Source organism: Pipistrellus kuhlii, unplaced genomic scaffold (genome assembly GCF_014108245.1).
Source record: "Pipistrellus kuhlii isolate mPipKuh1 unplaced genomic scaffold, mPipKuh1.p scaffold_m20_p_12, whole genome shotgun sequence".
NCBI classification, from domain to species: Eukaryota; Metazoa; Chordata; class Mammalia; order Chiroptera; family Vespertilionidae; genus Pipistrellus; species Pipistrellus kuhlii.
The window spans coordinates 11,301,178-11,314,970 of NW_023425427.1; the positions used below are offsets into that span (position 1 = coordinate 11,301,178).

At 43.3% G+C, this 13,793-nt stretch overlaps 1 protein-coding gene across 2 annotated transcripts in view; it reads left to right on the forward strand.

Annotated features, from left to right (window-relative positions):
* Positions 1-13,793, forward strand: part of ABCA1 (ATP binding cassette subfamily A member 1) — a 112,926-nt gene that overhangs the window by 23,015 nt on the left and 76,118 nt on the right. For both annotated transcript variants that reach the window (XM_036433153.2, XM_036433152.2), the window contains exon 3: positions 9,780-9,873. In XM_036433153.2, coding sequence (XP_036289046.1) covers positions 9,780-9,873 — 94 coding nt within the window. The remainder of the gene's footprint in view (positions 1-9,779; positions 9,874-13,793) is intronic.

A 13,793-nucleotide genomic window follows, 5' to 3' on the forward strand; every position in this document is an offset into this window, starting at 1 on the left:
GATCTTGCAGGGTCCCCAGAAGCACATGTCAGGTTCCAATCCAGGCCTTCTGACTCTAGAGTGGGCACTCTAAACCACTACGTCAAATTGCTTTTTGGTGGTAACTTTTTTTTTTTTTTTTTTTCCCCTCCCTCTCAAGATCTTGAAGTTTCTGACTTCTTCACCTTTACCCCTGCCTTCTATGGCTCTTTCCCAGATTTTGGTGTTCCCAAATTCATCTCTCATCCTCATTTCTTAGCTACTGTGGTTCCAATCTCCTCTTCTCATCCGTGTGATAGGAAATCATTTCTGCTGTGGTGTGTCCATTAGCCAGTGAGTAGTGGGAAGAATCATACCATCTTAGCAACGAAAGGCACAAAGCAGGAAAGGAATTTCCCTGTGGTCAGCCAAGGAATCAGAGTCCTGTAACAGGATGTGGGGGTTGGGCCATCTGGAATGGACCTGTCTCCACCGGTCTTCAGCGTGTAGCTTCTTGCTCAATGTAGCACATGGGTTTAACGAGAGTTAAGAATGGAGAAATAGGCAGGCTTAGTCAAGGCAATTTGCAGTCTTAAGCCAGAGTGCCTGTTGAAGGGAGAAGTAGGGACACAGCATCCTGATACAAAAAGGCTTTCCTAGATTGTATATCATTGCCTACTGGCAGGTCCAGTTAGTCCCTTCCCTTCCTGATTTATAAAAGATTTGCGTTTTGCTGAGCCAGAAAGAAGGGTGGTTTGTTTCAGGTCCCAGATGCTTAGATTGTCAGAGTTGGAGAGATTTGGCCTCCTCCATGGGAAGTCGACAGAACTGGGGTTTGGGCTAGAATCCAGGAGTCCAGGCTGGGTCTTCCATAGAAGTAGCACAAGAACCAATTTCCTGTAGGCCCAGCCTTCCCTGCCCCACCCACTCCTCCTTCTTAAAGCAGGCTTGGCTTTCTTTGCACGAAAGGTTTAATGTCCCTGGATCTTAGGTTCTGACTGGTAGCGACTTTCCAGTGCACCTGACTTGGATTTCTAGATGATACTGTTTAACATTGGAACCTGCTGAGGGTTTTGGTGCCACTTGGTTAACTCACCTCGTCAGAACCCAGTCCTTCCCATTAGGTGGGGAAGAAGTTAGCATTTCCATGATCGTTCTTGCCCACAGTGAACAGAAAACCATTGCTCATTTCCCTTTTTCTGCCATCCTGCAGTGTACACACCTGGCCCCAGAGCCTGGCATCAGGGATATGCTCAGTAAGTATTTGCTCAGTGAGGGGCTATTACTTTTCAGCTCTCAAGGAGGCTCCCCAGCTCAGGGGCCTTGTGTGCTGCTGCCAGGAAGAATAGAAAGGCCATGTAGAAGCTGGGATCTGCCAGTACTCCCCCGAGCTACTCTGTGTCTTTGTTTGCTGATGAATTCTGGGGACCTCTCTCTGGTGTCCCCTTTGTGCAAAATCATGGGGACCATCAGCCAGGGTTAGCTTTCTGCTGTTCTTGTTAGGCAAAGAATACATTGAAATTGAGTTGCGAAAGTTAGGTGCAAAGCTCAGTTTGGGTTCAGAGTAAAGGTTAACCTGTGTGGGTGGCAGTCATTCAGTACAAACAGGGCTTAGGGGACAGGAAGAGGGATCAGAGTTTTTCTGATCCTCATTTGGTATTAGGCTGAGCCAGAGGCCAAGGTCCCATAGACATAGAGAGTACGGCCATATTGCCCCCCCCCCCTTCTTTTTTTGCCTTTGCTATTAAATATTTTCTCAATTAGATCTGGCCATGTGGCTGGGAAAATAGATAATTCTAGTTATTGTATACATTGCAGGCGTCTTCAAACTTTTTAAAGTGGGGGCCAGATCACGGTCCCTCAGAGAGCTGGAGGGCCGGACTATATGAACTACTAATTTCTACTGTAACACCTCGGCTGCGCTCACTGCCCAAAAAACCTGGCGGGCCGGATCAGACTCCTCTGCGGGCCGCATGTGGCCCGCGGGCCATAGTTTGAAGACGCCTGGAGCATTGGTATTTGGCCATTGTTTAATGATAGGAATAAGCTATCAAAAATTAAAACTATTTAAGAACCATTATAGAATTTTATAGAATAGATGAAAACTTCATATTTCCTCCTATTTCCATTTTAACTTGATACACTTCTTTCCTATTCTTAATCTTTGTCAGGTAGTGATAGTTCAAATCCAAATAATAATTCTAATCATTACCTACTTCTAATTCAATTCTGACTGCAGGTTGGCCACCTTATGCCATTGGGTTTAGGGGAAACTCATTTCTCCTAGGTTTTAGTGTCCCCTTCCGTGGAATGGAGAACATTAGAACAAATAGCCATTTATCGTTTCATTTGGATAGATGTTTATGGCGCATCTACTACATGTGGGACAGTGAACTGGGCACATGGTGGTGAACCAGACATGATTCCTGTCCTTAAAGAAGTGAGAAAAGTAGCTATAAAACACACCATTATGTAAGTAAACATATAATAACACATTGTGATAAGTGTAACGAAGACAGACTGTGGTTCTGTATTGGGTACTGCCAGGCTATGGGTAGGGCCTTAATTTAGAAGGGAAGGTCCTGACATTTAAACTTCAGCCGCCATTAGCCAGGGGAACATCAGGAGCCCAGAGATCAAGGGAACTGTATTCCTGGCAGAGACGCAGAGCGTGAAGGCCACGGGGCCTAACACATGTTCCCGAGTCAAGGAAGAGAAAAGCCAGTGGCGCTGGTGGTGCCAATGCAGTCCGGCTGGGGATGATCTGGGAGTCGGCAGGGCCAGGCCATGCAGGGCTTTGCAGTTGGCAAAGGGCAGCTGAGTTTTAGTTTAGGTGCAAAAGGAGTCCCTGAGGGTCAGTTTATGCCTGGTCCTCGACACTGAGGGCTTTGAGTGACCACAGCCCAGGGAGACCACTGAAGTCATTCCATACACGTGTTCCATTGTATGGTGTTTGTTTGTTTTTTTTCCCTTGAACATTACTCAGTGTGTCTGTTTCCAAATTTCCAAATAATCTTCATATTTATAATAATGATCCTTGATGTGTAGGCTGTGTTTTGTAGCTTTGAAAGCACTTTTATATGCATTGTCTTGATATTCACAGCGATCCTGAGAGGTGTGCATTACAGCTCCTGCTTCTCAGTGAAGAACAGAGTATGGGTTAGTGAAGTAGTTAGAGGTTAGGGGGAGAATTCCATCTCATGGTCCCACATTTACCTTCGGGCTGAATCCATTGACATTTCTGGGAGCTTTACAATAATCTACCAGCACAGTTTTTATTTTTTTAAGTTTATTCTCTATTGCCAACGTTTAGATGGTTTCCAGAGTTTGCTGTTATGAATGAATTACTATGAAGATTTTATACATCTAGCCTTTTCTTACTTTTGTATTGTTTCCTTAAGTCACAATCTCAGGAGTAGGATTATTAGGTCAAAGGGGAATGGCCCTTCAAGTCTATGATCAGATGTCCTTCCAAAGGATTAAGCCAATTTAAAAAGCCACCATGAATGCATGAGGCTACACACTTCTGAGAGGGCAGGTCTGGGTTTTTAAAAAAAATGTTTTTCCCTCTAGCATTGCTCTGATTTGATCTTAAAGATTTCACTTTAATTCATACAGACTTAATCAGGGATGGGTTTAAAAATGATTTTTGTTTACATTCATATCACATCATCCTAGCAAATTTTATTAAGTAGCGATTCCTTTTCTGGTTATTTTTGGGACATTTGTCAAACTGTTATGTCATTAGGGAGCTATTTGGGGGTTATTTGTTTGGTCATTTGGTACATTTTTTTTATGTTTTATTTTGATGCTGATACAGCACAGAGTGTGCTGTTACTTTTAACATTGAGATCTGGGGCAACTCATTGTTTCACACTCCCTTTTTGCCTCTCAAAATAGCCTGATAATTTCATCTTTCTCTTTCCCATTAAATCTTATTACCTTACCAAGTTCTAAAAAAAGTATCCCATCCTTACATAATGCCCCAGGGGCATTTGGTGATGTTTGGAGACATCTTTTGGTTGTCACTGCCCTGGGCGGGGTGGTTGGTAGAGTACATGTGTGTGCTGAGTATCCTACAGTTCACAGGAGAGTCCCCTCAACAGTTACCTGTGTCAATAGTGCTGCTCTTGAGAATAGCACCTGCTCTCCAGGTGTTCGCTCGGAATGTCCTATGTTAGAGCTGAGGAGGAACCAGACAGAAGGCACCAAGTGCTGCCTTTGGTGCTCCCAGAGCCGCTCAGCATAGCAATCACTTAAACATCAGAATTACATAGTATTTTAACACCCAACACTAAAGGGAGGCTCCTGATGGTCTGACTTTGGTGAGAAATGCCTTTTGAAAACAACGTTTCTCTTCGGGGGGAGAGAGAAGAGGGAGAGATGTGGAGGTGGGTAGGTACCTAAACAAGATTTAGAAGAGTTTTCTATAGGGGTTTATAGCATAAAGTATCGGTTTTATTTCCAAGCTATTTCCGAGGCACTATGTGAAGGAAAAATGCTAAGTCTAGGGATGGAGAAATCTTACTTGGATGATGAGTGGAGCCAGAACGGCAAGCCTTGCAGTTAGGTTTCTAGAAGGAGACTATTAGGAAAAGAAATGCCTATCTTGGTCGGGTGGCTGGAGCATCGTCATGTTCACCAAAAGGTTGTAGGTTCGATTCCCAATCTGGGCACATAACTAGGTTTTGGGTTGGGGCGATCAATGTTTCTTTCTAACATCTATGTATATCTCTCTCTCCCCCCTTCCCTTCCTCTCTCTAAAAAACATATCCTTGGGTGAGGGGGGGGGGGAAGCCTAGAACATCCCCCTGAGCTTGTAAGGTGACTTTTGTGTTCAATGACAGGTATAATTTTAGAGGTGCCGAGTAAAAGGGCATGGGTTAAGTTTTCTCTCCCCATGAGTTTTCTGGTTTGGGTGGTATGAGCTTTGGAGGCAATCTCTTCATTATTCATACATTTTAGTAACTCAGGCTACCAAGGATTTTGAAGATCAGTAATCTAGTGGTGCTTAGTGGCTAAGAGCAGGGACCCTTGAATCAGGTTGTCTTTGAATCCTGGCTCTGCTGTTTATCAACCTTATTGCCTTGGCCAATATAGTAACTCTTTAAGCCTCAGTGTTCTTATCTGTAAAAGGAGTAGAATAATAGTACTAATGAAGTTGTTTGAAGGTTAAATGAGTTAATATATGTACAGTTAAGTATTTAGTAACACTGGTATTTAGTAACATCTGTTTAAGTGTGCACCTTTATTGTTATTATCACTCTTTCTTACCTCTTTTTCTGATCTGCTTACACCCACTGGTGGATTTCCCCCCCTCCTTTGTTATTAGTGCCACGGGGAAGAGTCAATCAACCAGTTATTCTGAGCATCTGCTGCCCTACAGGGTCCTAGATATGGGGGCTGCAGAGATGCCCAGGAACATTAGGCTTGATTCATTGAATCAGATCTGGGAGCCCTAGACTAAGTGGCCATCTTTTTTTTGTTTTGTTTTGTTTTGTTTTGTTTTTTAGCATGATAAAAGTGGCATTTTAATTAAATAGGGAAGGATTGATTATCCCCTAAAAAAAATGTTTCAACAGTTAACTGAGATGGGAAGAAAATACTTCACTCTGTATACCAATGTAAATTTGAAATAGATCAGCAGATTTAAATGTCAACAAACTGATTCATAAACGTACTAGAAAAAAAACATGGAAATATTTTTGTGAGTAAATACTTAGGACGTTCTTTGGAGGAAGCAAGTATTTAAAAAACATCTCAGGAAAATCCTAAGAAGTTTTATTTCCTGACTAAGAATTGGAGAATGGGTGAACTTATATCTCTGAACATTTCTTGAGAAAGGAGTGAGGAATACCCAGCACTTCCATTGGCCTGCTTAATGCTGTTGATATAGAAGTGTATTGCCTATTTCATAATCTCATTGTGCAGGTTTAAGTGGCCATCTTAACCGTATGTGGCCCAAACATGGCTCCAGGAGAGGCATGGTGAATGCACACAGACAGACCTAGGGCTCAGTGGGTCTGGGTGCCAGTGCTGGTGGGCTCCCCTCACCAGGCTGTGGCTCATAACCAGTTTGAACCTTTGTTTCTTCACTTCCGAAATGGTAATCTACCACTGATCTCACAGAGTTATTGTAAGAATTAAATGTTAAATATGAGATGTATAAAACTCCCAGGTACACAGTAGGCACTCAGTATTGGCTGTAGCTATAATACATGTATAGGCCATGAATTCATTTTACCTCTGTGGAACCTGTGGATTTTTTTTATCTTGCCCCCGAGTGCAGTCAGGTCCCACCTGGGCCACTTCCTGTGTCAAATGGAATTTTATATGTGGCCTCTGGGGTTGGACAGAAGTGGCTGCTAGTCTCAACCCTGCCGTGGACCAGCCCTAGGATGACCCTCCCTTGCGCTTTAGCCTTGGATTCAATGTCATACCGTATTTTTCGGACCATAAGACACACTTTTTCCCCCCCAGAAGTGGGGGGAAAAAGTCCCTGCGTCTTATGGTCCAAATATAGCCTACACATATACTTTAAAAAGAAAGTTTTTTTACTTGCCCGGCTCTGTGTGGTCTCTGTGTGCTTGCCCGGCTCTAAAATGGTTCTAAATGCTGCTGTTTACTTTACAGGGTTGATTACATGTGTTTATGACTGTGATGTTGGGCTTTAATGCACATAAAATATTTTAGGACACTATTTGTTTCAGAATCTTTTTTTCTTCATTTCCCTTCTCTAAAGACTGGTTGCGTCTTATGGTCCGGTGCGTCTTATGGTCCGAAAAATACGGTAATCTGTATATAGCGTGCCTACTACATAAATGGTAGCTACTATTTATCCTGAAAGCACAAATGGTAGTTTCAGAGCTTAAGTTTGATGTAATCTTATTCATCCTCTTCAGTTTCTTTTTTTTCTGAGTTGATTATTCTTTCCTGAATTCATCCCCAGTTATGCAATTTTTGACAAGTTTTATTGCTGTCTGGGAAATATTTGTGATTTTATTCAGTTGTAAGCTTGGGATAGATATAATTTTGTGTGCTGCTTTTTTCACTTAATATTATATGGTTAATGGTATGTGTGTTTCATAAACATTGTTGTAATGACTGCCTATTGAATTGTTGAGTAGATGTACCATAATTTAATCATCTCCCTAGCGCTGTGTAATTATTTCTAGTATTTTTTTCATTTATAGCGTTTCAGTGAACAAATACATATATGTAGCTCTTTGACATTTTGAATTTAGGTCTATAGGTCATAGCCCCAGTGATATTATTTGGTCAAAGAGGATAAACGTGTCCTCTGATACATTTGGCCAAATTGCTTTCCCAAATGGCTCAACTGCTTTGCATTTCCATCTTCCTTATTTTTATAAACTTTAGTTCATCCTCTTATTCAACAAGCATTGTTAAGCTCTCAGGGTGTGGCAGGCCTAGTGAGAAGGAAGTGACACTCGGGGAGAAGCTCTCATATAAACAGGGTCCCTGATGTGCCAAGTGCTGATAAAGGCAGAGAGTATCTGGGGAGAAGCCTCCAACCCTCCCCAGGAGGGACTTCCACTCAGCAGGAGAGGCCCAATGCCACTGGAGAGCTTGCAGATTTCAGTGTGTGTAGCTTCTTTGGGATCACTTATGGAACTACTTAGCAAGACGAGTGCCATCTTTGGTCTTGGAGACCCTAGTAACAGCATGCCTTCTTTCAAAGAGGGACCCATTTGTCTTTTATGTTTTTCCTGGTGTGCTGTCTTTAGTATACTATCCCTCATAGTTAGAGCCTAATGGTGTTTTTTTGTTTTGTTTTGGTTTTTGTTCCATTTATGGAAAATTTGGGAAAGCATTTTAAAAATTACCCATTTTCTTATCACCTCAGGACATACACTGTTATCACCCTTATATTGCTTTTCAAATAGAAGATTTTTTAAAAAAGGTTAATGTAGAACCATATCAAAAGCATTTGCAAATTAAAAATGGGCTGTTTAAAATTCCCCAAATTCAACAATAAATAATAAGAGAAACTCTAAGACAATCTGAAGCACCAGTAATCAGCAGAAAGGTTAACTTAATTACAGTCCATTCACAGTGTAGAATATTAAGTGGCCATTAAAATTCATATTTTAGGAGAATATTATATATAATGGAAAACACTCCCAGTATGATGCTAAATAAAAAAGCAAAATACAAAACTATATATGATATCTAATCTCAATTTTATAGAAAAAATATTATTTATGTATGCATAGAATAAAAAACAAAAATGTTAAGAGAGAACCATTGTTAGCTCAATTTAGTAGGAATTCTTGCTGCAAAGTAGGATTGGGGTGATTTATATCTACTTTTTTAATTTTACATTTTTTAATCTTGATTTTTCTATAAAAAAAACTTATATATGGTCTTGAGGTTGATGAAAATAATTCTATTAAAAAAGAAGAGGGAGGGGGGATTTCATACCAGTGTCTTTTGGCTTTATGGTGCTGAAGCCACAATTGTAATTACTCTTAACCACAGGCTTCATCACTCTTTTGGGTTCTTGGTATTCATCCTAATTAGAACACCAGAGTCTAGAAATGAGAGAAAGAAAGCGGTGAGATTCTTTAGGCAGTGTAACTACAGATGTCCCCAACTTACGATAGTTTGACCTAACAATTTTTCGACTTCACAGTGGTGTGAAAGTGATACCCATTCAGTAGAAACCGTACTTTGAATTTGGATCTTCTGGGCTAGCAATATGCAGTATGGTCTGTCTTGGGATGCTGGAAGCAACAGTAAGTTGCAGTTCCCAGCTGGGCACGCGCTCACAAGAGTGAACAACCCACAGTCTTCAGTGAGATGGTTTTGCTTAACTATAGTCTAATGTAAGTGTTCTGAGCACATTTAAGTCAGGTAGACTAAGCTATGATATTCAGTAGGTTAGGTGTATTGAATGCATTTTTGACTTAAAGTATTTTCAGTTACAACAGATTTATTGGTGAATAACCCTATTGTAAGTAGAGGAGCATCTGTAGTTGTCGGAATGCCAGTGGTTCAATTAAATTACTGTCTAATGATTTCCATTCTGTTCCCGTGCTTTATTTGTTCTTTGGTAACTCATTGAGGCAGGGTTTTCCTTTAGAGAAACCTCATTGCTTTAACCTGTGGATCGGGCTTACTTATACATTTAATGATCTTCTACCCACTGGAGGGATGTTGACCAGACCTTGCTGGATGGAGGGCTTTGCACTCTTCCCAGCTCTTTCCAGTCCAGGGTGTGGAGGTCAATGTGGAATTCTGTATGAATTGCCATTGTCCTTAGGAGCCCTCTTCTCAGTCCCATGGGGGGGAACTTTGTGTGCATTTGAAGAGCAGAGGTGGTGGGCATTTAGCACAGCAGGGCCCGATGGCTCTGTCCTTGCTCTTTCAATAAATGACCATCATTGTGTACCTGAAACTGTGCTAATGCTGGGATACAGAGATGACTGGACCCAGTGCTTGCCTGCCGGGTGCTCATGAAGAAGCCAGTGGTAGGATTAGATGATTTTAGGGGCTCGGCTCCTGTGGGAGCTGAGGAGAAGGGCACTATGTCTGTTGAGACTTGCAGAATGAGCAGAAATGAGCCAGATGCCGCAGGATGGGCAGCATCTTCCCATTCTTAAGGGAAACACAGCAGTATGGAATAGTATGTCACAAGGTGAGAACTGCAGACAGTGAAGTGGTATGAATGGTGGGAGAGACTGGAGAAGTCTATCAATTGCTGAGTTAACTTCTCTGTGGATTTCCCAAAGCCCAAAAGTGTCAGGCATCCGTATTACTATTTAAACTCACAGTGCTCCATCTTATTTCCCTCTCAGTGCCAGTTGTTGCTGGAAGTGGCCTGGCCTCTGTTTATCTTCCTGATCCTGATCTCTGTTCGGCTGAGCTACCCACCCTACGAACAACATGAATGTGAGTATCTGAGCATCCTGCCTGAGACTCTCCACCGGCAAGAGAAATCCAGGCCATGGGCATGGGCTAACTTTGACCTCTCCGGAGACACTATCTTTGGGAAACACTGTAAACGGGTTGGCGCAGAAAAGCAAGGCTCTCAGTTTTTGAATAAGTCTTGAACTCAGGAAGCTGTTTTCAGTCCTAGGGAATGGTGATAATAATAACAACTATAATATAATAGCCAATGTCTGTTTCATACATTTTAAATCACAAAAGTAAAATAACCTTGCTGATGGTTCAGAAGGTGGTGATTAACAAAGGCCCCTTAGGCAGTGAGTGCTTTGACACCACCATCATTTCTCTTTACTACACAGGTGCAAATCATGGAACATAATTCTAAGCAGCAGTTGCGGAGAGCTTCTCAGATCGACTAATATTTTATTTGATTCTCATAACAATCTTGTAAAATAGACTTGATTATTACCCTTTGCTTAATAAGTTCATTAGGGCTCAGCAAAGGGCAGGGTCTTGCCCAAGGCCACACATCTAATAAGTGACAAAGATGAAGTAAAAAGCTCAGGTCCTCTGACTCCCAAATCCTGTGTTTTGATCATAGCCTTTACAGTGAGCATAATAGAGAATACAGTAGTGGCCAAGTTCACACACTCTAGATGTCAGGTTACTTGGGTTTGAATCCTGGCTTCAGCAATTCCTGGGTATATCATATTGGGCAGGCGACTTAGCTTCTTGGTACCTGAGTGTTCTCATCTCTATAATAATTCCCATGCTAGCCGGTTGTTGTTATTCAACAATCATGTCTTTCTCTCCTGTCTGGGCACACTGCATGGATTGACACTATGAAAATGTCCCAGTCTGAATGATCCACATGTATGTAGGAGGTTTAGCTGGAACCTCTGTTCCATTGCTCCTATAACTTTTCCTACCATTAACCAGCTCTCCCATACCCTGCCAGCCTCCTGGACTTATGGGATATGTAATGGTATAATATGTCATGTTTCTATCATGTATAGACTTACAGGATACTGTTCCTCAGGAAAGGGGTGGCTCTGGGTCACCTGTTAATTTTGTGTTCTTGGTCTGGTCCACGGCACATCGAGGCAGTCATTTACCTGCTAATTTGCTAACACACATAACATATACTCAAGTTTTAGAAAAAAAATGCCATACAACCTCAGGACATTCTACCAGATTTGATTTTCAGAATTCACCAGAAAGGGGGAAAATGTAAAATGAAATACTCACTTAGTTTGAGAGCTTGGGAGGTAATTCTGCCTTCTCTTTTGGCATCCCAAAGATGGATGAGTAACTGCATATTTGATTTAAAAAATATATATATTTTATTGATTTTACACAGAGAGGAATTGAGAGGGACAGAGAGTTAGAAACATCGATGAGAGAGAATCATCGATCAGCTGCCTCCTGCACACCCCCCACTTAGGATGTGCCCACAACCAAGGTACATGCCCTTGACCGGAATCGAACCCTTGACCTTTCAGTCCGCAGGCCGACGCTCTATCCACTGAGCCAAACCGGTCCTGGATGCATAATTGATTTTATTTAAGTGTTGCCCTAAGCCCCACTGATGGGAAAACTCGTTTTTTTCACCTGCTTGGCTGTTCTCTCTCTGGAACAATCCCAAGTAGGCAAGATGGTGTAGTAGAAACAGGCCTGCTTTGGATCAGACAGAAATTGGGGTCTGCCCCTCTGGTTTGCTGCCTCTCTTATCTCTGACACCTGCTGAGGTTGTGATCTTGAACAAGTTGTTGAATTTTAACCCAGAGTTATCTGAATCTAGGCCATAGAATCTCAGAAATGCTGTGGAATTTTCAGACCTATAGAAGCCTCCCACCTATGCACTTCTTGCCACCTCACCTACTGTTCTAGGGACCTGGCTGGAAGGTAGATTGCTTAGGCAAATCTTGCAGAGGTGTGTTGTCTCTGGAAACAAAGGATTTGCATATAATTCTTTCCCATAAATCTTTCCCCGTTTGGCCCAGAGCCATCCGGGCCCTCATTAGTTTCCTGGGTCCTGGGACTCCATTTGATCGTCATCCTGTGCCCCTTGCCAAGTTGTCTTCCTGCTTTTGCTTGCAAATAAGGTGGGACACAACACACAGGGAAGGGTCTTTGCTTCACCCACCAGGTTTAGCCCGAAATACCTTCACCTCCCATGGCCCTGTGCTGTTGGACCGACACCCACCCTGTCCTTGGTGGCAGAATCTCGGGGAGGTTCATGGGGAGACTCCTGTGGTCCTTGGAGTCCTTGGTTGGGTTACATAAATCTCCCTGCATGAGGAGCAGCTGACTCAGGCAAGGGACCTTGTTTGGTTTTCCTTGAACTATTACCAGGGAGATAAGGAGGTTAACTGAGTAAATGTTGAACAGGCCAGAGTCCCTGCAGAGTAGCCACAGGGATCAGGTCTTATTACATCCTTGCTGAGGATGCTGACTCTCCATGGAATATGAAGAGACAAAAAGGACAGGGGGAAGTGCCCAGTGCTGAAATGCAGGGTAGCCAGGCCTGGCTGTGGGTTAGCTTTTGGGAAGAGTCTCGTTAGCATATTTGCGTGAAATTAGTAGGATGAATAAAACAGGGGTCCTGCTTGGGAGGCAGCTTGTGGTTGTGAGATTTGGAGTATTCCTAATGGGACCGTCGCAGAGGGAGGGCGACTATAGGCTCACCACCGCAGTGCCTCAGAAATCCTGACAGCCTTTACACCGCGCCAGGCCCTGAGCGGCATGCTTGCCTGTCAGAACTCCCGGATGCCTCCTGCAGCTCTGTGAAGCAGATTGTATTTTATCACCGTTTTACAGATGAGGAAACTGAGAGTTGGCGGTTCAGAGACGGCCAAAGTCTCCGCTTCGTGTATTGCAGGGACTGGATGTGAATCCCAGTAGATCTGACCCCAAAGTCTGTGCAGCCCACAGCTTTTTGCTGCCTAGAGAGCCATGGCTCTCAATGGGTGTTGACTCTTTGGGGTCACAGGACACGCTGAGAATGTGATGGGAGCTGCAGCGTGGCCTTTCCGTCCAAAGGAATTCGCGCATGTTTGGTCCTCAGGTTCGGAGCTCCTGCTCCGGGGCACATTTATCACAACATCCTGGAAGCAGCGCCAGGGCAGACTGCTCCAAACCAAACTGAGCCTTTGATCAGCCAAGTACACACCCAGGCCTGCTGTTGGTCACATGCTCCCCCATAATGAAGGAAAAGGAGAGTGAGGAGATGACCTATTGAATGGGACTCATGGTTCTGATGAGGGTCACGAGCAGCAGATGACCTCTGACCCCAATTAGCCTGTTTATTCAATATCTCTGAGGAGCTTGTGAGCTGGCAGAGGAGGTAACACCAAACAGTGGACAGTACAGAGAAACCTGAGAAGGGCTCAAGCGCACAGGAGGGCACCAATACGAGGGAAGAACATGGATGTGGATGATGGAACTGGGGGTTTCACCCCCAGTCCTACCTACGGGTTCCCTGACTGCTCTTCACCAGCCACTGCATCTTCCTGCTTAGAGAACGAAGGAATCGCATTGGATTAGGCCCGTGGTCGACAAACTGTGGCTCAAGAGCCACATGTGGCTCTTTGGCCCTAGAATGTGGCTCTTCCACAAAATACCACCACCTGGGTGAGTCTATTTTGAACAAGTGGTGTTAGAAGAAGTCTTAAGTTTAAAAAATTTGGCTCTCAAAAGAAATTTCAATCGTTGTACTATTGCTCTATTGACCAATGAGTTTGCCGACCACTGGATTAGGCCATCCTCAGGGGCCCTCTGAAGAGTGATGGGGACTGTGGGAGATGAACTGATGATCAGGTGCTAGCTGCATACCAGCCCCTTTCTGCATATGGTCTAATCTACCCCTCTCGCCATGTCTCCAAGGTTTGTGCCACGAATTCCATTCTGCACAAGATGTTAAG